Below are 23,736 nucleotides of genomic sequence, written 5' to 3'. Positions count from 1 at the left end.
CAGCTATCACTGGTGGAATCGTGGTGGGAAGGAGCCTTGTTATCTTTTGCGGCGAAGTACAAGCCGGTGTCCAAGAAGATCAAGCCGGTGAATTGTCCAATGCCTCAGGGGCTCAATCCCCCGCTACAACAACCGCCGCTCTCAAGGGACCCCTATCAGGGCCTGTCGCGATTATTGGCGGGTCCTTTTCAGCCTAAGGGATGGGTGACGGAAGAAAGGCTGTCGGTGGTTAACTTCGGGCCGGATGGCTGGCTGCGGCCGGACAAGCTTAACCTCATCAAGAACGTGCTAGCCAAGCGCAATGTTAACATCGCTTTTGTACCCGAGGAGCGTGGTTTACTCAAGGACTCTTACGGACTCCCATACATCATTCCAGTGGTAGAGCGTGAGCCCTGGCAAAAGAGAAGGATCCCAATACCGGCGGCTAAAGTGGACAAATACATTCAGATCATCCGGGAGTGCGTGAAGAACGGGTTGTACGAGCAATCTACTTCGAGTTACTCGTCACCGGTCTTTTGCGTCTTAAAGAGCAACGGCAAGCTTTGGGTGGTTCACAATCTTCAGCCTTTAAACAAAGTGACCGTTAAGGATGTGGGAGTACCCCCGGCTACGGAGGATTTCGTCGAGTCCTTTGCAGGAAGAGCATGTTACGGTCTTGGCGACATCATGGGCGGCTACAACAAGCGCGCCTTGGACCCCATCTCGAGACCCCTTACGACTTTCAACACACCTCTAGGGCGCTTCCAACTCACGCGCCTTCCACAAGGTGCCACCAACTCGGTGGCCGTCTATCAAGCACAGATGGTATGGATCTTACAAGAAGAAATCCCTGACCACGCCGGCATTTTCATAGATGATGGAGGTATAAAGGGCCCCGTTTCTGATTACGATGACAAGCCTCTTCCGTGGCACGCAGGGATCCGCCATTTCATTTGGGAGTACGCAACAACCCTGGAAAGGGTTCTTTTCAGGATTGAGGAGAGCGGTCTCACGGTTTCTGTGTCAAAGCTCGCAGCATGTGTTCCTGCCCTGGACATCGTGGGCCATGTCGTTTGCAAGGAAGGCCGCCGAATGGCGAAGTCAAAGGTTAACAAAATTCTCTCTTGGCCCACCCCGGTCAACACGACAGAACTTCGCGGTTTTTTGGGAGTAGTGGTTTATGTTTGGATCTTTATACCGGGTTTGTCCGAGATATGTTTACCTCTGCGACGCCTGACACGGAAGGATGCTGACTGGCTATGGTCGGTGGAGTGCGAGGACGCGTTTCGGAAGTTGAAAGTTTTGGTGGGCCATGACATCAACACTGGGTCGCTACGCTAACCATAGCGGTTAGCGTAGCGTAGCGCAGCGCAAATGCGCTATTTTTTAGCGTAGCGTTAGCGCAATTGCACGCATATGCGCTAACGCTACGCGCACGCGGTGCGCAGCTATTTTAGCTGATAGCGTAGCGTTAGCGCAGATGCGCGCAATTGCGCTAACGCTACACATGCAGGGCGCAAAAGAGCGCGCGCTACGCTGCGCTACAGCGCCTTTAGCGGGAAAAAAGGGCTTTTTCCCGCTAAAAGCGCTGTAGCGCAGCGCAGCGTAGCGTAGCGACTGTAGCGGCGCGTTAACGCTAACAAAGAATTGGCGCGCTGTTAGCGCCGCTGAAAATTAGCGCAGCGTAGCGGCGCTAACAGCGCGCTAACGCTATGCAAAATAGATGGGCGCTTTTTGCCGCTACGCTAACGCGTAGCGCTGAAATAGTGTAGCGACCCAGTGTTGATGACATTGTCCTGTCCAAAATTCAATACGGGAAGGAGGCCGGCAAGCTTAAGCTGGCAGTGGACTCAAGCTTCCATGCAGCAGGCGCGGTCCTAACACAGGAAGATTCAAACGTACTTGACCGGCCGGCGCTCTACGAGTCACTGTTGTTCTCTGACGTTGAGTCTTGCTACTCCCAGCCCAAGCTGGAGCTTTGTGGCGTGGCGCGCATTCTTAAGAAGTTGCAGACGATTCTGTGGGGCCAACATTTCGAGTTGCAGGTTGACGTTCACTCATTGATCGAGATGATTAATGCCCCGAGTCTTCCCAACGCGCCTATGACGCGTTGGGTAGCGTTTATTCAGCTGTTTTTGTTCGACATCGTGCACCGGCCTGGGAAGACCTTTACGATGCCCGACGGACTCTTGCGCCGCCCGCGAGGAGACGATGAATCCGACCCTCCGTCCGACTTTGATGAGGATGAGTCGCACATCAAGTCGCGGCACTCTTATGCGCTTGGCGCGGAAGATTCTTACACCGGCTTTCAGCAAGGTTACTGGCGCGAAGTGGAGAGTTTCTTGGCGACTCTACGGAAGCCGGAAGGGATGGATGCGAAGGAGTTTTGGACGATGAAGCGCCGATTGGTTGATTTCTTTCTGCAATTGGGACGCCTTATGAAGAGAGGGAGCCCCCTACCTCAAATAGTGGTCACGATGCCGTCAAAGCAGCATGAGATCCTCACGAAGCTTCATGAGGATTTGGGACACCGTGGCTCCACCAAGACTTACCGCAGAGTTTCAGAGCGCTTTTGGTGGCCATTGTTAAAGAAAGCTGTGGCCGAGTGGTGCCAAAGCTGTGAGGCGTGCCAAAGGAAAGACCTTCGACGTCCGCAGGAGTTACGTTATCCCACGGGCGAATCTACGGTCTTTGGGCGAGTCTCTATGGACACCGTTCACTTAAAGGCGGGCGGCGCTAAGTACTTAATTGTCGCTTGTGACAATTTCTCTGGCTGGGTTGAAGCTAAAATCCTCAACAACTTGACTTCCGAGGCAGTGGCCGCTTTCTTGCAAGAGCATTGGACCATGCGGTATGGTCTGGCCCAAGCTTACTCAACGGATGGCGGCTCGGAATTCGGAGGCGCGCTCGCTGCAATGCTACGCGCTTTGCCTGGCCAGCATCATGTATCCACTCCTTACTACCCCGAAGGGCAAGGGATGGTGGAGCGCGGTCACGGACCCCTCAAAGCGGCTTTGGTGAAGAAATTTCTGCCTCTAGTTCTTTTTGCCAACTGGATCTCGACGAAGCGGACCACCGGCTATTCCCCTTACGAACTTGTCTTTGGCCAGCGGGCTGTTCTTCCCTTGGATCTAGAAATGGAGTCCTACCTTGGGGTTGACTGGGATTCCGTACAAGACACTGCTGATCTGTTAGTTGCGCGCTCCCTGCAATTGGAGCGCAGCGAGGAGACGCGCGGAATCGCGTACAAGAAGATGATAGACGCGAGGGGCGAATCTGTATGGTATTGGGAGGAGAAGAACGCGTCGCGGGTCCGGGAGCCGCTCAAGCCAGGGGATCAAGTCCTTGCGTACAACCGGGCGCTGGAGGTTCAATGAGGTCAGTTGTTCGCGCATTGTTGGAATGGGCCTTACCGGATTGTGCAGCAAGTTCAGGGCGGTTCTTACGTCTTGGCGGAACTCAATGGCACGGAGCTGAAGCGCCGCTTCGCCGCGGATCAAGTGAAAAGGTTCTTTTCCTGGGAGGACATTGTTGACCACAAGTAAGTTCCTCTCCAAGTGTGCACCTCCCGGGTAGTTACTACCGCGATTTTCGAAAACTCTACTCCTTGCCACGCTTGTGAGCACCGCGGGCGCGCCTGGTTTCTTTCTCTTTCCTCTTCAGGGCTTGGATTTTCTTTAGGCACGGGCATTGGACGAGCATTCTAGGGACAGACTGCAAGTCGTGGGTGGATGTGGTGGACAATCTGGTACACGCGGAGGCTCAAGCTTTTTGCCGCGCATGGCGCGCGCCGGAGGACGTCAAGAGTCAAGACATCAAGACCTCAAGTTTCAATGGCGCGGCGTGGCGCGCATCCTCAAGGAGTTTCAGGTTTTCTTTTCCTTCCTTCTTTCTTTTCCTTTGTTTTTGTGTTGGTGTTTTAGTTTTCTGGTCAGTTTTCTTTTCATCATGTTGTTTGCTTTTTTTATCTTTCACTCTGCGCGCTTTGGACAGGTTTGGATGAGGAGGGTTGGTCTTGGTTTTTGTTTTGTTGTTGTTCTGTTCTGTTTTCTGTCTTGTCTTGCTTGTAGCGCGCGTGTGCGCGCTAGGTTGTGATGAGCTGTCTGTTAGATGTCACAAGCTCCAGAGTTTGAGTTCAGTTCAAACTCCGGCTTTGGTTTGGAGCGGCATGGACCTACTCTGAACCAGAAATTTCCTAAGTTCTCCATCAAATCAAAGTTACTGTTTTGGCGCCATTTCCGCCCGTATTCCCAGTTTTTCACACGTCTTCTAAGTTTATTACCCCGCAAACGCCGATCTCTTCCACTTCTCTGGTTTAGATCACATCCCGCCGGCAGTATCCCCGGCTTCATTCTCAAAACAAACCCGCCGACGTGCATCTCCCGCCGTCGTAAAATCAAACCCCCCGAACGCTACACGGCTCACCGCGCTCATTTTCGGCCAATCACCCCGGAGGGCATACATCTTAGTTTTCTTTTCTTTTCCATTCCCCTCCCCCAACTGCCGCCGGCCTAGCACCGGACGGAGTTCCTCAACGCCTGATGTCTAACCTTATCTTCATGTGTTTAGGCCAGATGGGTGATCCAGTCTACATCAGGCCGGATAGGCTCTCAGGTGGAATTTTTACATTAATTTTTTTATTAGGGGAAGGCAGTAGGTGTTGTTTTGGACTGCTGAGATTATGTAGAAATGAAAGAGGATTCTAATGGTACCGGAGGCTGTGAATAAATCAGAGGGGTATACGGTGATATTTGGGTTAGAAGGCATTTTTCAACATTTGGCTGGGCAGCCTCAAGCCAAATGTTGGACATTAGGCACAAGTCCCTCCTGCACTCGCGCCCCGCGAGCACAGGGAGGGACTTGTGTTAAGTTTGCTTTGCACCCTGCAGCGGCGGAGCCGCTTTGTGCTCTAGTTTACATCAACACTGAAATACTATGCTAAAAACTATGTGTTACACCTGTTCTAATACAGCTTTGTGGGTACCAAATTTATGTCTGTCCACAAAAGCTTTAAGCAGTCATTTAAATGCTACAGATGTATGCAGCTCCTGTGTTTTTTGTTACCCACAAGAGTGCAAAAAATGCAATATGTGTGTTGTATTACATTGTATTGAATTTATTTTTGAATGCAAAATTTCTTAGCGTATTTGTATTGCATTGGTCACCCAATACAATACAATTTATTTCAAAAAAATGTGTTGACCTTGCCAAACCACAAAATATTACATTTGGGGAGGGCAATACATTATGCAAAAAATACATTGTATTGTATTGGATAAAAAATACAATACAAATACAATGTACACCAGGTGTCAGCCGGGCTACCATTCTAGAATAGAGCCCCGCCTGCAGCTCCGGTAGCGCAGCCAAGAGCACCGTAAACCGGGTGCAGAGCAGACCGCAGCGCGGATCTCTGCGCAGCATAGATTTGTTTTAAATTGTTTTAAATATTACAAATAGCTTCCTAGAGAAGCTAGACACCAACGGGACCGCCGCGCGGTCCAGAATCTCTTCTGTACAATATATCCCAACTAGGTACAAGTAACAAAAACAAGGGAGCATGTATAAAAAGACCCACTCAGAAGACCCACGTAATACTCAGCAGACAGCCACTGGTTGCGCGAAAACTACGTGGGCTTGTTAGCGGCTAAATCACTCAGCCACGCGATACAGAGTACTGTAGTACCTGGTCGCATGGAAACAACAGCCGCCAGTAGGCGGCTAAACAATCAAGCCACGCGACTCAGAGAACTACAGTACCTGGTCGCGTGGTAGCAATCTTCTTCCGAGCTCCGTCGCAGCAACAGTAGCGGAAAGACTCGGACACGAATCGCCGAAGAGCTCCGCATAGGAACCGACTCCTAGTGATCCTCCACTCGAGAGCAGAGGATCTCTAGCGTGTCATTTCGAGTAGAACTCTTTAAACGAGTTCCAAGAAGAAAGAATCTTCCTTGTGACCGGTATCCAAGAGATACGGGTCTTACGAGTAGCAAGACCAGTAAAGAGGCTGTGCCTTCCAACAAAATGTATTGGAAGGCCATCCAGGAGAATAGCGAGCCGACGAGCCTCCCAGAAACAGCATAAAAGCCGGTGTTGGGAGGACTCTGGCTCCCCAGAATCATCAATCACTTTAACCGCCCAGCAGCGCACTACTTCGCCGAACATATTTGTTGATCAGTTCGCTCTCAGCTTGTGTTAGATTGTTTTTAGATTCATTGCTCGTCGCTGGACTCCTGCTCCAACAGTAAGTCCAGCTCATTTTCTCTTTATCATCTCGGGAGTAATCCCCATCAATTATATACTTGGGAACTTGTCGAACAACCCCCGCTTGTCGGACCCCAGACAACACAGGACATACTACCCCTGCTTGTCAGGCCCTGTAAGAACCGCCCCGGAGGGCACCTTAACCATTCCGCTGCTCTCGCGGCCCCTCCGTTACATCCCATCAGGGATATAAATCTTTATAAACCATCATCTTACCGCATCTACAGACGCGCCCACTCGCCGCAGTCACTCGTGTAGCTAGAGGACTTAGTGTCTTGGCATCACCGAGCCTGACACCAGGAAAAAAAAATAGTCACTTGATGACAAGTGACATCATGCCAGCTCCAGCGGGCTACCCACCATCTACCCAACATCTACCCATCATCTACCCACCATCTACCCACCATCTAACCAGTTTAAGAATTTCCACAGGAGATCCTCAGTTTTTGCTGGGCACCACTGGTCCCCATTTCTGGTCAGCTGATACTCAGCTTTAGCTCCCAGCTTATGCTCAGCTTTGGTGCCCAGCTCATGCTCAGCTTTGTTGCCCAGATCAGAACCAGTCCTGGCCCAGCTTATTTTCAGCTTTATTCCAGTCATGGCTCAGCTTAGACTCAGATTAGGACTATCATTGGCCCAGCCAATGCTCAGCTTTGGACCAGTATTGGCTCAGCTGATTTTCAGCTTTGGATAAATCTTGGCCCAGCCAATGCTCAGATTCTGAGTCTGACCACTCCTGTAACAGCTTATGCTCATCTGTGGACCAGCCTTGGCTCAGCTTATGCTCAGCTGTGGACCAACCTTGGCTAAGATAAAGCTCAGCTGTGGACCAGCCTTGGCTCAGCTGATGCTCAGCTGTGGACCAGCCTTGGCTCAGCTGATGCTCAGCTGTGGAACAGCCTTGGCTCAGCTGATGCTCAGCTGTGGAACAGCCTTGGCTCAGGGGATATTAATCTTTTGAATAGTCTCAAAAAATCTGATACTCAGCTTTGGAACAGCCTTGGCTCAGCCAATGCTCAGCTTTGTACCAGCATTGGCTCAGCCAATTCTCAGCTTTTGAAAATTTTTGGCCCAGCTGGTGTTAATCTTTGGAACAGTATTGTCCCAGCTGATCCTAAGCTCTGCACAAGCCTTCTCCAAGATGATGCTCAGCTTTGGACCATTGTTGGCTAAGCTGATGCTCAGATTTGGAATATTCTTGGTCCAGCTGACACTTGGATTTGATTCAGGCTTGGAATATCCAATGATCAGCTGTGGCCCAGGCTCAGCCAATGCTCAGCTTTGGCCCAGGCTCAGTCAATGCCTACTGCTCAGCTTATGATGAGCATCAGCTGTTCCTGGGAAAAAATTAGGATCAGCTGACTGTGCCACATTGAGTGCTCTGGTGCAGTCCTGCAAGCTCTACAAGTGCTGGTGGAGCAGACTTGGAGCAGCGCTGGAGTAGCTCTGGAGCAGAAACCAAAGCTGCATCATGTCACTTGCCATCAAGTGACTATTTTTTTTTCCTGGTGGTATATGCTATACAAAACAATACAATACATGCCATATACAAATACATGTATAGTATTTGGTGTACCGTTGTTACCCACCCAGGTAAACATTGTAAGCTGAAAAGGAAAAAATGTGCTCCAAGTTTTGCTGAGGAAAAACACAGCCCAGCTCAAAAAAATATGTTTACCAGTTTAAAATGTGCACCAAGAGGCAGAAGTGCAGTGTTTTTCAAATTAAATGAAGCCCTTCAAGAGGGACTACGGCTTTCTTTGGTTGGGACTTAGGCCTTACAGGTGGTTTTGGTGCAAGAGTTAAATCAAGCTCTAGTCATTGGTTCAGCGCTATTGTCTTTGTGAAATCACCCTCTACATTTAGAATTAGAAGTATGAGAGGCCTGGATATCTTCTAACCTATTAGTGTGTCTTTTTTGTATATCATAGGGTGTGATGAATGATAAAAAAAAACCATGATGGGGCAGGTTGAGGTACAGTTGCGCACGGCAAATCGCTGTACACAATTTCGAGATGTCCGGATGGTTGAGGCCCAGAATTTTTTTGAAAATTCCCCCGGGGTACGGGGATCCCCGCCGGTATCCTGGTGGCGAGGGCTCCAGGCAGCAAGAAAATTGTCTATGTTGATCACTTTCCACGGTGCAAGAAAAATTGTAGATAGCCCAGTGAGCACGTAAATAGACTGTGATGGATTTCTCAACAAGCATCTGGCTGATTGAAAGTTTTTTTTAGCTCAGAAATGCCAAGTAAGGCAAAGAATGCACAGCAACAACGTCGGCGCCTTGAAAAAAAGGCCACAGAAAACGTGAAGGCCCTGGAATCAAGGAAGAAAATCGAAGCAGCAAAAATGAAATCAAAAGCGGTTAACGTTTGATCCCCAATACAGGTTGATTCTGATGGAGAGGACGACAAAACCTCAACCCCTACTGGCGCTTACAATGATTCTCAAGACAAGTTAACACAGTCTCAAGAGCAGGAAATCAAGCAAGCTGATGAGGCAAATGATGTCATGAATTTTATACGTGCCTCTTTAGATGATGATGAAAATTCTGAAGGCGAGGGACAGGTATGGGCAGTATGTACATGGCTGTGTGCTTATCCCATGATTATGGGTTTATATTACTCCTAAGGCCATAATTATGCGGCCTAAAGCCATATGTCCGGATGATGGAGTACAAAAAAAAAAAAAAACTACTACTGGGTGGATTGCTTTGCTGCGATAGTTCTGAAGAGCCCTCACCCCAGGCACACCAAAAATGTGGTTGTTGGGTTTCAGGGACCTCAGTTGGGGGTCTCATGTCAGCCTGCGCAAGCAGTCCAACTTTTGCGGGGGACCATGTATAGTGATTTGCCGCGCGCAACTGTAGACTGGGACCCAGGTGACTTCACTTCCCATCTTAAACCCTCACAGATTTTTATTCAGACTTCCAAAACTATTTTATTGAGTAATAGATCACGTCTGGGAAGCCGGTAGATGATCTTGAGGGGAAGTAATCTATATGTGATGAACATATGTAATTAGAGATGGCACTTTGCACCTGGGTACCCATGGTGGGTGCAGGTACCTGGCCAAATTTTCACAAAATTCAGACAGCCGCACCCGTACCTGCCAACTGGTACCCAGTGTCATCCCTACCCTTTGGACACCGGGGGTACTTCCTTGCAAGCAGGTTTGTGGATCCAAAAAGGAGCTGTTGATCCGTGGAACTGACAAGGATTGGCTTGGTAAGTGCTTGGTAAGCTGGTTGGTTCTACAGAACATCATTTTCCCCATGGAACCAACATGTTTGTCACTTTTCCCCATTGGTTCCACAAAGCACACTCCTGTAACATGTGGAGACCACGTTGGCTTGTTGCTCACATTGGTTCCACCACCACAACTTTTTTTTTCACTTCCAACCAGGACTAGCTCAGGCTGGTCCTGAAGTGTTGAAAGTTCAAGAAAATATGTAATTGAAAGGAAGAAAAAAAAACTTTGCTGGAAAATTGACTCGCAAACGGCTTCTTGAGTGGGTCAAATATTTAAAAACAAGCCCCCTCACAATCTGGAATAGTGTAGCTGCCAATCAATGCTTCTGGGTATGTCCTGTCACAGAGCTCTGCTTCAAATCCTGTCAGTGTTGTTTTTAGGTGCAGGCCTTTTTTCACCAGCTTGGTACCGTGCTCCACGTGGATTCCACGGCTGGCAGAATTGGTATCCTTGGATGATCATCATGAGGAGCCCCTGTGATCCATTTGGTGGAGAGCACATGAACGTGTGGACCAGCAGCCGCTGGTCCAACCTTGCGCAGGGGCACTATGGGGAATCCTCAAGGATTCCTTGGGATATCCTTGTCGCAGGACTCCCTGGGTGTATCTCAGCAGAGATCCCTGTAGAATGACACATCTCTCTGAGCTAGCTCCCACTCATTTATGAAATAAATTCACTGGCTCTAGTAGCAGTTCCCTTGGGGCCCTCTTGAGCCACTCCAACAGCTGTCAGTTATGGTGTTCAAAATTGCATATGTCATGGTTTACATAAAATCATAAAGCCAATTTTGGCTGGGAGATGTCAGCGTGCATAAAACTTGAAGTGACATCTCCCAGCCAAAATTGCAGTTTATGATTTTATGTAAAAAAATCTTATGCAATTTTGAACACCATAAGTGAAGGGGATTTCCACTCCTGAAATCATATTTCATCAAAAAATGGCCAAGATACAGGGCTTTTATATTATCCAAAGTTTAAACACTTTGAAGGGGGTTGTATCAGTTGCAACCCTCTGTGGTAAGGCCAAATCACTTGTAAATTTAGCCAATATGTCACAGGAATTGCAGATTTCTTGCGGGGGCAGACCACCATTGCACCCCTATCACAACCTCCAAAGCCCCTCCAGAGTTAGGTAATCCTGAGTTGTGATTTTTCTTGCAAGCCCTCAAGAGGGGCTTCACATAGCTTATATGTGTATTTGAAAAAAGCCAAACTTCAAAACCAAAGCCAAAGAGCCTGCAGCTGGCTCAACAAGCGCTGCGCTTTTCGCAGTAAACATGTTTCACAATTGTTGCCGTTACTTGCGCAGGCAAACTTACCCATGTCCCTTTGCTGCCGATGTTGGCGAGCCCCCGACAACTTGCGCGCTATCACCCCCTTTTTGGCATGGTGGTCTCTCCGGACGGAGGCTTGCTTCGCGAGTTCAAGCTGAAGTCTCGAGGGACTGTTAAGTTTGAACTTTGGTGCGCACGAACTTAGCACAAGTCCCTCGCCTGCCGGGGGGCGCGGCGCGAAGCGCCTCGCACGAAGTGCGACCTCCCGTCACCCTGCGGGGCTGCCTCACTGGGAGGCTTTGTTCAGCTCGTGGTGCGCAGGGCTTGATCAGTCGGAAGATCGTGCAAGTTTGCAACTGCGGACATATATATGTATGTATTTGCATATTTACGCAAGAGAGTCCATGGGGGACGCCCCCCCCCCTCCAAGTACGTAAAGAGGGACTTGGTTGAGTTAGGATGAAAACCCTGTTCGGGTATATACATAGGCCAAGCCCCACAAGTTTCTTCACAAACTGGAAATCTCATAGACCATCTTTTCTCAAAGTTTACCAAGATGAACGACGCTTTTCGTCTCTGTTTTCTTGTGACAAATTTAGCTTTGCTTTCTTATTTGAAGTTCACAATCGGTACTCATCCCGCATTATGTCGCACTGAACCGATACCACCGACAAACAGTGACAGTGAACTGCACGATCTTAGATCACCACTCAACTTTCACGAATCTCGAGGTCGACTTTTGAGTCAAAAAAGCAAAGCAGAACCCGACATCTCTTTTGAAGATAAGATTGATTTAAATCAACCCGGTAAAGGTTTCCATGCACAATGTGGGCAGGAATACTATCTCAGCTTTCCAGTTTCTATGGTGTGGCTGAAGCTGGTTCTTGCCGTACATACATTTGTCACTCATGCCTGCGTGTTAGATCATTCGGGATCACGGGAAGACTTTTTGCGCAATCCAGGCGATAGGCCTCGAGTTGAAGCTATGCGTGCAATCGTACCTGTTCGAGTCAAGCTGGAGAGTAAGTCATGAATTTGCTGATATTAAAACAGTACCCTGCATGTTTCATCCCCTGCGCTGACATAGATGGGTGGGGTGGTGGTAACAAGAAGGCATAGAACCATTGAATGTTTCTAAATCCAAATCATCAGTGGCTAATAATGGGCAGGATGATGGGCAGATCAGAACTCTTAAGATTGCAAAGAAGCGTGAGAGGGAAGATCTCCTTGAAGAATCAAACATTTACTGCCAAAAAAAATTAAAAAGAGAACCACAAGAAGATGAGAAACAAAGCCAAGAAATTCTGGCCATCTCTGTGAAGCAGGGACCAATTGTGTTTACAGTTAAAAATAACCAAAGGGACTTCAAAATAATCAATTTAGATGAACCTTGGGAGCCCCTGCTTGACTGGGCAGCAACATACCTCGGAGATACTAGTCAGTCACCAGTCATCAAGGCTTTTTTGTTGGATTTTGGAGAGAAATTGACAGAAATAAACAATAAGCTACCAGCTAATAAGTGTTGGCAAAGGATAACCTTAAAAAGCGCCCCGATTGAATTGATTCAACCTTGTGATCTACAAAAAGAAAGGCTGGACCATGGTCAGCATGACTTTTTGATCTTACCTAAGGGTTTTAGAGGCAAGGGGGTGAGATTTAGCAGAAACATGGGCCATGCAAAGGTTAAAATTGTTCAAATCCTGGAAATCCTGGTGCTTTTTCATGGACTTTCACTTTCATGTGGTTTAAGCCAAAAGATTCTGGGCCATCAGGTTGAAACTAAGTTGGAAGATTTGGTGCAATGGTACAGGAATCTTTTCTTGGAAGAAACTGAAGATGGCCTTCCATTATTTGGTTGGTTTGAGGGGACATGGGAAGAGGCAGAACAATCTGAAAATAGATTTCAAAGCATCAAGAAAGAACTTTCAATAGTTTTGTCTAACTGGCACTTTAACAGAACAAAATCACATCACAAATCTGAATTAGCACTTTCATTGTTAGGTTATTGGTATAGCAAGAAGTCTGATTTGAAACTTGGTGGCTTTGACCTCACCAATCACCCTGAGATTTATTGGAAGTTTATTTCTAAAATAAGAGAATATACAAAAAATTATTTAAATTGGCATAGTAGCATTTTCTATGAAACTGAAGACAAAATATCAAACATCACTCATGAGCGGAACATAAAATCACTGACAATCTCAATCAAACAATTGTTGAAACATGGATACTCAGGTATCCCAGAAAACTTCAGAAAGCAAATTGCAGAAAAAGTTGGAAATTATGTGTCAAGAAGCCGCTTTGATCTATATAATGGAGAAATGATAAGCTTGAATGGTTTCCCACTTTGTATCATGCCAGTAGCTCAATCTCAAGATAATTCCGGTCATCAGGAGGCTTTTGTTGGATTAAGGGGGGTTGAGTCAAGGCACCATCAGAAGTATCCTAAAATAAAGTTCCTTTGTCATAGAATAACACAAATAGCTGAGACACTCACCATTATACACAGTTTTGCAGACCAACTTCCAGGAAATAAAATTTTGGAAAACTGTGATGAACTAATAAAATGGTTCCTTAGGATTCTGTTTGATAAAACTCCTGACAGCTTACCAATTTTTGGTTGGGTTGAAATTAAATTTCCATATATTCAGTCTCTAGAAAGCTCATTTGGTTCTGTACACAAATATTTATCAATAAAACTGAATGATGCAGGATTTCAATCACCAATTGAGGCATCCAAGATTTCAATCTTGCTGTTTGGATTTTGGTACGAAGATATAGTTTCCAAGTACAATGCACTTCATCCAAATGATTCACAAATCCCTTCCTATCAGGATTTTTTGGATAAAATCACTGTGTTTCACCAAATTTAAAAAATCTGAGAAATTCTACTTTCAGTTATTACCTCTCCGAGATATAAGAAATTCAGTCTTCTTCTCAGTTCAAGGTATAATTTATCAAGTTCTAAATCATGTTTCAATTAAATTTGATGTTTAATTTGGATATTTTGAAATTGATTGAGATTGCTTTCTTTCATAAGGTCATCTTTTTTCCTTGTTTCTTCTCCACACTCCAGGATTCAAAAAGCTAGGTGGTTCTCAAAATAAATCTTTATATATTTACCAAAGAAAACTTTAAGCCCTTGATTCCACCATGATGAATATTATGATCTGAAATTTCATAATATTTGAAATATATGGTTGCAGTGGAAGGAAGCTTCACTTGGTCAGAGGTTGAGGTTATCCTACTTGATCTGGGTTGAAATCCACTGATCAAAACAAATTGTTGGAATTTCAAATTTTCACTTGCATCACTCTCCTTCCTCCCCTTTTTTCTCAGATTTTTAACTCCTGATCAAAATCCTTGTCACTCCTTTTATTTCCTAGTCTGTGTCTGATTTATCAATTTTTTTTTTCTTTTTTTTTATGCATCTTGTTCTTGATCCCACAGCCCAATCAGTCTTGTCTAGTCTATGTAAATGAGCCAGATACACAGCAACACTATACCCATCAGTCATGAATTTAACTTTTCATCTGAGGAAAATTGAGCCCATTCACATGGCTCAAATACAATTAAGCCTTGACAAGTAAGTATCTAGTCCTTTTTTTCAGACTTTGTCTGTTATTTAATTTGTTTCAAAGCCAATCTAAAATTTCCTATCACATCTTTCTTTGGCCTTAATCCCTTCACAAATGAATATCAATGCAAGGTAACTGTTAATGGATGACTTCCTGCCACATCTTTGCAGTTGCGGATATAGACCCAAAACATCTAGATTTTTACAGGGAAATCTAGCTTTATTGGCTCCAGATCACTTCTGGGAGGTTCTCAGATCTTGACGGGAATTTACCCAATCAGGTGGAGCTACAACAGCAGCGGGGTTGGAGCATCCCACATGTCAACCAAAAGCAGCTGACCTGGTTTTTTTCTTTTCTTTTTTCTGTGGAGGACTTCCTGTCAATCTGGAAAGTCTGATCTGACCGGCCAGATTTCAGATTTTGCAGGGAAATCTAGGTCCCCAAAGATCCCCAAAGTTACATATCCAGAGTTCCAGATTTCATATTTCCCTGCGAAATCTGAAATTCCAGATCTGTTCAAAAGTGACAGGAAGTCCTCCAGTGTATGCTATGTTTCAACTGGACAAGGATCTGTTGAGGTGTCAGTTTACAGTCTTGAATTTTGTATTGATGGGAATGTATTATAAAAAATGAAACAGTTTGGAGGACTTCCTGTCAATCTGGAAACCCATATTTTCTCAGAGTTTGCAGGGAAATCTTGGCAGATATAGGATTTGGGACAATCAAGCACAGATTTCCCTTTGAAATCCAAAAAAATCTGAGTTCCCAGATTGACTGTCTCCATGGGATGACTTCCTGTTGGCATTTGGAGAGCTCTAGATCCCCCCTAAATCGTAAATCAAGACACCTACCAAAAACCTGAGCAGCAAACATGAAAGCCATGAACTACAGACTTAGGAAAACATGTTCCTTTATACTGAAATTTTAGACTTTGGGTGTGTAAATTGAGATCTGGGTGGCTCCCAGACTCAACGGAAGTCATCCATTACCAGAAAAAATGAGGATTTATTTGGGTCTACCATCTGCATCTGGAGTTGACACCTGGTGCAGTGTGTGACAAACTGCTAACCATTCTGGCATGTAGACGCTTTGTGCATATTCCAAAATTCAACGGGCTGGCGTAGCGTTTTTCTGGCACTGCCTTCAGCTACCTTCACAATTGCCCGACAAAGGGGCCCGTTCATCTTCAGAAAGCCGGAGACAAAATGAAATCAAAAGGAATCAAAATCTCTTGTGAGTATAATTGCAATGATTTATCTGCAGTTCAAGCAATACTTACCATACCCGGCGAGCTGATCCCCACTTTCCATCAGGAAGAGGGGTAAATGTAGTCGGATAGAAGCATAACATACCTTAAACTGTCTTTTGAGGACGATTCTGGGACGACAGGAGAGTCGGGAAGTATACATTTACATATTTTTTCATGCATTTATTTATGTACATAAGTGGGTATTATACATGAGCGCTATGTGTGTTGAGAAGTGGCGTCACTGGAGTTCATCTTGATGAAATTGGCTAAACTCGGGCATCGCCGAGCATCGCCGGGCGGATCCTCTCCGCCGGCATTGTCAGTTTTGCTCCGTCTTGAAGGATGAGCAGTTCAGTTCTATCACCATGACGCAGAACTAAGTCAGCTGCTGTGTTATGAAATCACTCAACCAAGCGGGGCCTTATTATGTACTTATACGGCCCCACCGTGAAGATATCCCCGTCCAGACGAGCGGATTTCTGACCTAGGGCAAAACAATACCCCCTCAGATATAAACCCATCGATCGATGCCGCCGACTCCGAGCACCCTTGGGCCTTGACCACCAGCCTGCTCCAGCTGACCGTCAATCCGTCATCACTCATCCTATTAGCACCATTTGACCTTGTTCGGGTCGACCGATTCGGATCTCATTGCTAACCCGGCCGACGGTCCAGATATACAAACAGTCCCAATGCTCTATCTCACTCATGCCCAGGTCAGTCATCACACAGCTCTGAATGGCTTGTTCGTCATCATCAGCTTAATCAGGCCCCCTCTGTTGACCCGACAGCTACCCACTTCCACCCGACATGCGCTCAAGTGCGATTTCATCGAACCTGGGATCGACTCACTCGTACTCGGGTACGAGATTCTACTACCCTCAACCTGAGATTAGAGCCAAGCCGCTAAATAAGGGTTTTCTCGCCACTTGACAGGAAACAATCTACCATCGAGGTCTATGGAATCAAACCAGATGGCCTGAAGTTGCTGCACCTGGCGAAGGTCTTCGATGTCGTCGAACATATCAATTCTTACAAGAAACCGGTATGTCACACCAAACCTGACTGTCACACACTGCTTCTTGAATTCACCGTAACTTATCTTTCATTTTCTGTAATTTGGATATCCAGAACGATTCAACTGCCACGCTGCTAGTACTCACCACCGACCTCAACTTGTTTACGCTTCGGTTTTGCCCTAGATCAGCTACTATCATCACAACGGCTTCAATCTCCCTCCACCAGATCGGTGCTCGACCTGCTGATTACGTTCACACATCCATCGTCGACCCCCACGGAAGATGTGTAGTCCTCCATGCTCTCAATGGCATCCTGCATGTTATCCCGCTGGTCCCCGGTTGCCTCTCCAAATCCAAGCATCTCGATCCAGTTCTCAGCAAGCGGAAAAAGGCCAACGTCCCAACCGGGTTTGCCAATCAGAACAAAAACCTACATCCTAGCTACAACGATCCTGATGGCGAAATTTACAGGAGCTTCCAGCTTCGTCTAAATGAAGTCAATGTACACGCTCTCAATTTTGCCACTCTTCCTGCGAGCCATCCACCTATCCTTTTGATCGTCTATTCGAACCACCTTGGCGATCGGGTCTTGCGAAGCCGGAAACTTGATTTGCAAGCAGCCCATTGTGAACAAGAACTGTTTCGTAGTTATAGCTGTCGTGATCCAGTGACCGGATTGATCATTCCATTCTCCCTTCCTGGTCATGGTGATGACTCTGATCCGGCCAATGAGGGTGCGATCTTGATCGGTGAAGAATGTGCCGAACTTGTACGTTTTGGTTCCCCGGAATCCTCAGCGAGCAATACCAAAGGGAAAACAAAGGCAACCGGCTCGACTATCAGTGGCATTCCCCGCAAACAACCGGCCGAACAAGGCGTGATGACTGGCCCTGCAATAAAACTCCCGCTTGGACAATATACCTGGTAAGGTGTCACCAGCTTTTAATTCAATCAATCTCTGATTCAATCCAACATACCATCTTGAGTCACTACAATCTCCCTCTACTTCGATCGAACTCCCCCCTTCTTTACTCACTACATCCGCAATGGTCGGGTTGAATCTGTGGCTCAAGCAGCTTTAACCTGCCCCTTATCCGCATCCGAGCCAGAGTACGAGGTGTTAGCTGACCTGAAAGTTCATTTCAGGCTAATTTTCTGCCAACCTGACGACACTCAACCCACAGGCTAAATCATATTATATGTGCATTGTTAACCTCAAGGGCATTCACACTCGCCAACATTGGGCGCTTAAACCAACACGTTCGAGTGTGTTCACATGTCCCACCACACCTCTGGCAAAAAGTTACCCAACTTGACTAAACCACGGCAGACGATCTGAAGGGCAGATGCCCTTTTCTGCATTGAAGGATTTTCACTTAGTGCTCATAATACATTGTCCCTCATGACGCGGTTCTAATCAATCAGTACTATTTGTCCTTATTTGTTTCAGTTTCTGCAAACTAGATGAGGTTCCTAACTGCTGGATTCTCGGAGATGTTTATGGGAACATAATTTTCCTAGTCTTGAGGCAATCGAAAACTGGGGCGCCCTTGCTGCGCTATTTTGATGCCGGTCATGTGCCTTCACCCGAAGCGCTCGTCTATATACCATCTGGATTCGTTTTTCTGGCCTCGCACTTTGGTGACAGTCAACTATTCAAGCTTCCTGATCTCGCCTCCTCATTCAATCAAGCGAAACCTACATTCGCCCAGCCGGAGGTGATCACCACATTCCCCAACTTGGCCCCGATATCGGACTTCTGCGTGACCGAAGATCGAAAGAGTCTGGTGAACCAAATCGTTACGTGTAGTGGAGCTTATCGCGATGGCTCGCTTCGGGTGATCAAGCATGGGATCGGCATGTGCGAGTCTGGCTCTCTCGAGGTCGGTGGTGTTCAACGGCTCTGGGCGCTAAGATCTGCAACACAAGTCCAATCGGTGGAGGATTTTGATGATCGTCTTGTACTCTCATGCGCCGACTGCACCAGGTTCCTGGCGCTGAATGAAGATGGCACGATAGAAGAAGTTGAACAGTTTAATGGCTTTGAAGCTAACACACCTACCATACTTGCCGGAAACATACTAGATGGCTCCCACTCCAACTCCCGATATTCTGTCCAGGTGACTTACAAAAAAGTCATTGCTAGTCACACGCTCGTTTGGGAACCAGACAATGTCAAGAGTATAACTGGTGCTGCCCATGGTGCTACAAGATGTGCAGTGTCCTTGAAGCGTCAAGTCGTCGTGCTACGTGTCCAAGATGGCGCATTTGTTGAAGAAGGGTGCGCTTTTTTCCAATCAGACTGTACTGCTGGTGTATGACTCACCAATGTTTTACATGTCATTCAATTTGTAGATCGTGCGAATTATTAAATGATATCTCGAGCTTAGCAATTGATCCAAACGAAAACTTTGTAGCGGCCGCTCAATGGGTTACTAACTGCGTGGAGATCATCTCAATATCTACATCATCCAGCATCTGCCGAGTCAATACCGATTCAGACTTCATGGTAAACTCCTTAGTGATGACAAATTTTGAGCGGACCGAATCCGATGATTGCAGATTGCTGATTGGACTAGGGGACGGCAAAATGATTAACGTCGCCCTAGGACCGAACGGGCAGCTTGTCGACGAGGAATCATCACGAACCACGACTCTTGGCATACGCCCTGTCGAGTTTGTATCGATGAAGAAAACAACGGGAGCGTTTGTTTGGGCCAACAGTGATCAGCCATCCCTTATTGACCGGATTCCCAACAACGGCCGATTTGTGCATACCCCCGTTACTGTTCAAAGTGGATGGGTCACATCAACGACCGCTCTACATGCTAAATTCTTCCAAGACTCGATCGTAATGGCGTCAAATAACGAGATCAGAATCGGAAAGTTGAACATGAGCGAAAAGATGAATGCCGTGAAGATTTCCCTTGGCAGCGAGCAACCTCGCCGCATCGCTCATTCCAAAGATATGAAAGCGTATGGTGTGGTTTGCATCCGATCAGAATTGGACCAAGAGGCTGGAACACTTGATCGGATCGGGTCGTTTAAAGTCTTCGACGACGAGACCTTTCAATGTAAGCATGTTCTATTAAATTGCTTTGCTTCAATCCAGAACCAGGGTCGTCGCAAGGTTAGGTTCGCAGATGACGATGCTGACATTATCTGTCTGGTCTAGTGTTGTATGACTTCAAACTTCAAGACACAGAACAAGGTTCCAGTATAGCAGCTATCAAGTTAGGTAGCGACATGGTTGAGCATTTCGTCGTTGGAACTGGTTTGATCAAAACTTCTGAAGCTGAAGCGAAAACTGGGAGGATCTTGGCCTTCCGAGACATCAATCCGAACCGAGACAACGTTACGACCAACCGAGACTTCCGACTGACCAATGTGGGAAGATTATCCGGATCTGTGGGAGGAATCGGAGGATTACCCAATGGGATGTTCGTAGCTTCCGCCAATGCGTTCGTCCATGCGTTTGCTCTGAAAGGAGGCTTGGAAAGAAGCTTGCGTGATTATAATGTCATGCAGGTGGGCGAAGAAAGGATGGTGGACGAAGCAGAAGGTGAATTTAGATTATTGGATACTTGGGGTGGCGGATTCGTTTCTCAAACAGTCGTCACCGATGGGACGAAGGTCTTGGTGGGAGATCTCTACAAATCGGTAGTTTTACTCGAGTTTGATCTCAAACATTTAGAACTCGTCGTCAAAGCGCGTGATTTCAGCGCGATGTCCGTTCGACCGATCGGCACGATTTCGGAGCGAGAGTTTATTGCATCCGATAGTGACTTCAACCTGTTCACTGTCCAGTATCGAAATAATTCTACATCCCCCGGTTCGGACGGCAATTCTGACCGAGCCGCTCAACATCGAGTTTTCGATCGACGTGATGAGCTTGTTGACTATGATCACGATAGCGAGGATAGCGGCGATGAAGACGATGAGCAAGACGATAGTCAAATCAATCCTCAGATCAGTAGCCCTGGCCCTTTCATGGGCGAGGAAGAGATTCTAACTCAAGCTGGTGCATTCCATCTTGGAGAGAATACCAATCATTTCCGAAGTGGTAAGTAACCTTCGCGCCGACCTTTTGCTGGCTTGAGTCTTTGTTGTGACTCATGCCAATTTGGTGTAATCGGTGCACGCATTATAGGCAGCCTGGTACCGAGCTTTATCGAATCAAGTCTGATCGGCCACACTAAATTGATCTTCGTTACCAGTACGGGTGGGATCGGCTTGGTTGCTAAGATCCGCTCCAAAAAGAAGACCAATCTCTTGGCTCGATTCCAATCCGACTTGAGTAAAATCTCCAACTCCGTTGGAAATCTCGGACATTCTGCGTAAGTCCTCCTTCATCCCCACTCCTCTGCTCGCACAGAAGCAGCTGATTTTCTGATGTACTTTTTTTTATGTTGATCTACAATAGGTATAGAATGTTTAAAACGAAGTCAAGAAAAATCGAATCGACCGGCTTTCTGGACGGTGATTTCTTGGAAGAATGCTTGGATATGAAGCCGGACGAAGTCGAGAATCTGATGAAAAAGATGATGGCTTTGAAGGCAGAAGAATCCCAATCGAAACCAAATGATGATGATACCCAGCGACAAGAAACCGTCGAGGATGAGGCGCACGAGGACCAATCCATGACCCTGGCTCCTATTGCTACATCTGCCGTATTTGATGGGCAGGCTCCATTGGCCGATCTGTCGAGCAAGTTCAACCAGGTACTCGACTGCTTAGCTGACCTCAATCGATTACATTGATTGATAGTCGCAAGCGCAACATTTCACAAGGTTTATTGAAATGATCAGAAAACATGCACTAACTGTAAAACATTTATGCCATCTTAACCCTTGCTTTTACCCATCGTTTGCTCTCCTCCCGAGTCCCCACTCACTCTTCCAGAAAAATAAACACCCTACCACATCGCCTGCTATCTTTCCTTCTACTCTCAAGTTGTAGTGCTTATTGATTGCCTTATTTATTTTTTGGGTCTTATAGTCATCTTTTAAGGAGTGTCATCTGATCTGAACTCCTTTTTGTAATTGTCTGCTCTGACCAACAATCCCTACTCCATTTTTTGATCTATGTCTGTATGTATGTATGCTCGCATGCTGATTGTTGTTGCTGGTGACCGAGAAACGTGAAATGTGAATGTATACCTCGAATAATTGCCCTTTCCAGCTACAAGTAGAAAGAAAGAGGGCAGTACTTTGCCATCCAGTCTGGTGTGTTACGGTTAACTTAACTAAGTCCCTAATCAGAGGGGGGACGCCGTAGCAGGGACCCTCCGAATGTTACGGTGTATAGAACATTTTTTTTTTCTGGCGCGGACAAACTTTGGACAACTCCCCTGAAGCCAAAAGCAACAGTCCACCTATCCACTTGAGTGACCAGCCAAAAAACCTGGGCACCCGACGGGTCAAAGTTCAATTAGACATATGTTTGTAAGTTGTGTAATTTGTCTTCGATCAAATGCACAAATACAAAAAATGATTGGATCTATGTAGGCAGGTGTGCCAAGGTGCTATTGTGCAGTGAGCATGAAGACGAAGTCTTCAGCAAAGGGCCGGATGAATCATGTCTCCTGGAAAGGTTTTCGAAATTTAAATTTCGTTGATACATGAAGTCCTACCATCTTGGTAAATACTTAAGAAACCTTGATATTGGACTGTTCGGTGGGATTCCGCAGTGATCACAATACTTCCATTTTCCGAAAACGAGCAAAACAAAATCAACAAACAAGAAAGCCATCCAGCCTGTTTTATTGATCTTCCTGGCCGTCTTCTGATTGCCACCAGGCTAAGATACCCAATCCGGGTCCATCACATGAGGCCTACATGCAGCAAAAAATGGGGTGGGTGAGTTAAGAGCCTTGCACTGGAATTGAATGTAAGGGAAGCCATTCATGGCAGAAGCAATTTACGACTAGACTATAAGGAGGAATGCCCTCTTCCTTCTGTTTCCGAAGCTGTTCCTCAAGCGCACTAGTCTCGACACCCTCGGGTGGTGGATTGGCTGCCTTGGGAGCCTCCTTGGGCCCAACGTCCAAGAAATGTTCCTCCTCGATCCGAATCCGAATCGGCTGGCCTATTTGCATGTACAGCCGTTGGTCTTCCGAGCAAGAGAGTAGGTCGGCCGGCATCGAACCTGCTGACTCCGGATCCGAATATTCTGAGGCCCAGAAAAACTCATTCAGTGCCGGGTCACTGGGGTGGTTGTCACAAAATAAGAAAAATAAAGCAAAAAGTAAAATAAAAATCATTAATTCACATAACGGGCAAAAGGCAAAATGGGGGAGAGGGTTTCGTTCTCTTTCGTGGTTTGAGTAGTTCAGATGGAATTCATACTAGGCCGAGGGAGTCTGTAGCAGTCGATATGGGATATGGATGTCATCAAAAAACTTGAGGGAGACTTGTTGAATTTTTGTTTATCGAGGTGTAGGATTTTGACAGTCTGTCAGTTTGTGGACTAGTTGAGTCCAGCGACTAGGCAAATTCACCCACCTCGGACTCCTGTGGGTGAGCTCGATTTAACGGTGCCTATCATGTGTTCTCCAATAAACGGTCGGAAAACAACCAAAGTGAACTCGACTGATGGAACAATCGAGAAAAAAAAAAGGTATTTTTAGCCCCTCAACTAAAAAAGAGAAAAGACAATTATAAAATTGTTTATCGGTTTTCATTTACCTCGGTGATACAAACAGCCGTCCCCATAAAGCACCTTCCCTTCCGAAGCATCCAGCAAATCAAAAAGCGCTATACACAATCCAAGGTCTGGAAGAACCTGGATGATAAGGGGAATGCAATCGTTAGTGAGTGTTGATTGCGAAATAGGTAGAAGATCCGGCCGAACCTTATTCGAATACTTCCGATTGATCTCTGCGGTAATCACGGTGGCCCGATCCCTCCCAAAATCACGCGCCTGTACCCGCACAGTGTCCTGGAAAGACAGGAAGAAGAAACAGATTCAGTAAGATCAGACGGGGCTGATGAGCGGATAGGATAAGCCGACCTTGAGATGAGAAAGGACGAACATTTTCAATCGAGTTGCTATTGTTTCCGACCTGTCCCTGGTCAATCAAGATCTAGGTGCGCGCCGAAACGACAATCCCAAATTTCGGGA

The 23,736-nt window shown here is 46.5% G+C and overlaps 2 protein-coding genes across 2 annotated transcripts in view; one reads left to right on the top strand and one right to left on the bottom strand.

The window, feature by feature from the left end:
* The window catches only part of PtA15_9A132 (uncharacterized protein), a gene marked incomplete at both ends in the record, with an annotated part of 40,978 nt that extends 19,604 nt beyond the window's left edge, over positions 1-21,374 (top strand). Inside the window, 9 exons of the mRNA XM_053172309.1 lie at positions 16,207-16,311; positions 16,387-16,457; positions 16,532-16,640; positions 16,727-17,538; positions 18,065-18,895; positions 18,970-19,688; positions 19,790-20,677; positions 20,765-20,951; positions 21,038-21,374. Of these exons, the coding sequence (XP_053023562.1) occupies positions 16,207-16,311; positions 16,387-16,457; positions 16,532-16,640; positions 16,727-17,538; positions 18,065-18,895; positions 18,970-19,688; positions 19,790-20,677; positions 20,765-20,951; positions 21,038-21,374 (4,059 nt within the window). The remainder of the gene's footprint in view (positions 1-16,206; positions 16,312-16,386; positions 16,458-16,531; positions 16,641-16,726; positions 17,539-18,064; positions 18,896-18,969; positions 19,689-19,789; positions 20,678-20,764; positions 20,952-21,037) is intronic.
* Positions 21,375-22,375: 1,001 nt separating this feature from the next.
* Positions 22,376-23,649, bottom strand: PtA15_9A131 (uncharacterized protein; the record flags this gene model as incomplete). The annotated part of the gene is made up of 7 exons (XM_053172308.1): positions 22,376-22,447; positions 22,538-22,820; positions 22,962-23,025; positions 23,118-23,204; positions 23,301-23,397; positions 23,467-23,553; positions 23,626-23,649. The coding sequence occupies 7 exons, from the start codon at positions 23,647-23,649 to the stop codon at positions 22,376-22,378; spliced, it is 714 nt and encodes a 237-aa protein (XP_053023561.1).
* Between the last annotated feature and the right edge of the window lie 87 nt (positions 23,650-23,736).

Source organism: Puccinia triticina, chromosome 9A, assembly GCF_026914185.1.
Source record: "Puccinia triticina chromosome 9A, complete sequence".
NCBI classification, from domain to species: Eukaryota; Fungi; Basidiomycota; class Pucciniomycetes; order Pucciniales; family Pucciniaceae; genus Puccinia; species Puccinia triticina.
This window is presented reverse-complemented; position numbering and strand designations above follow the sequence as displayed.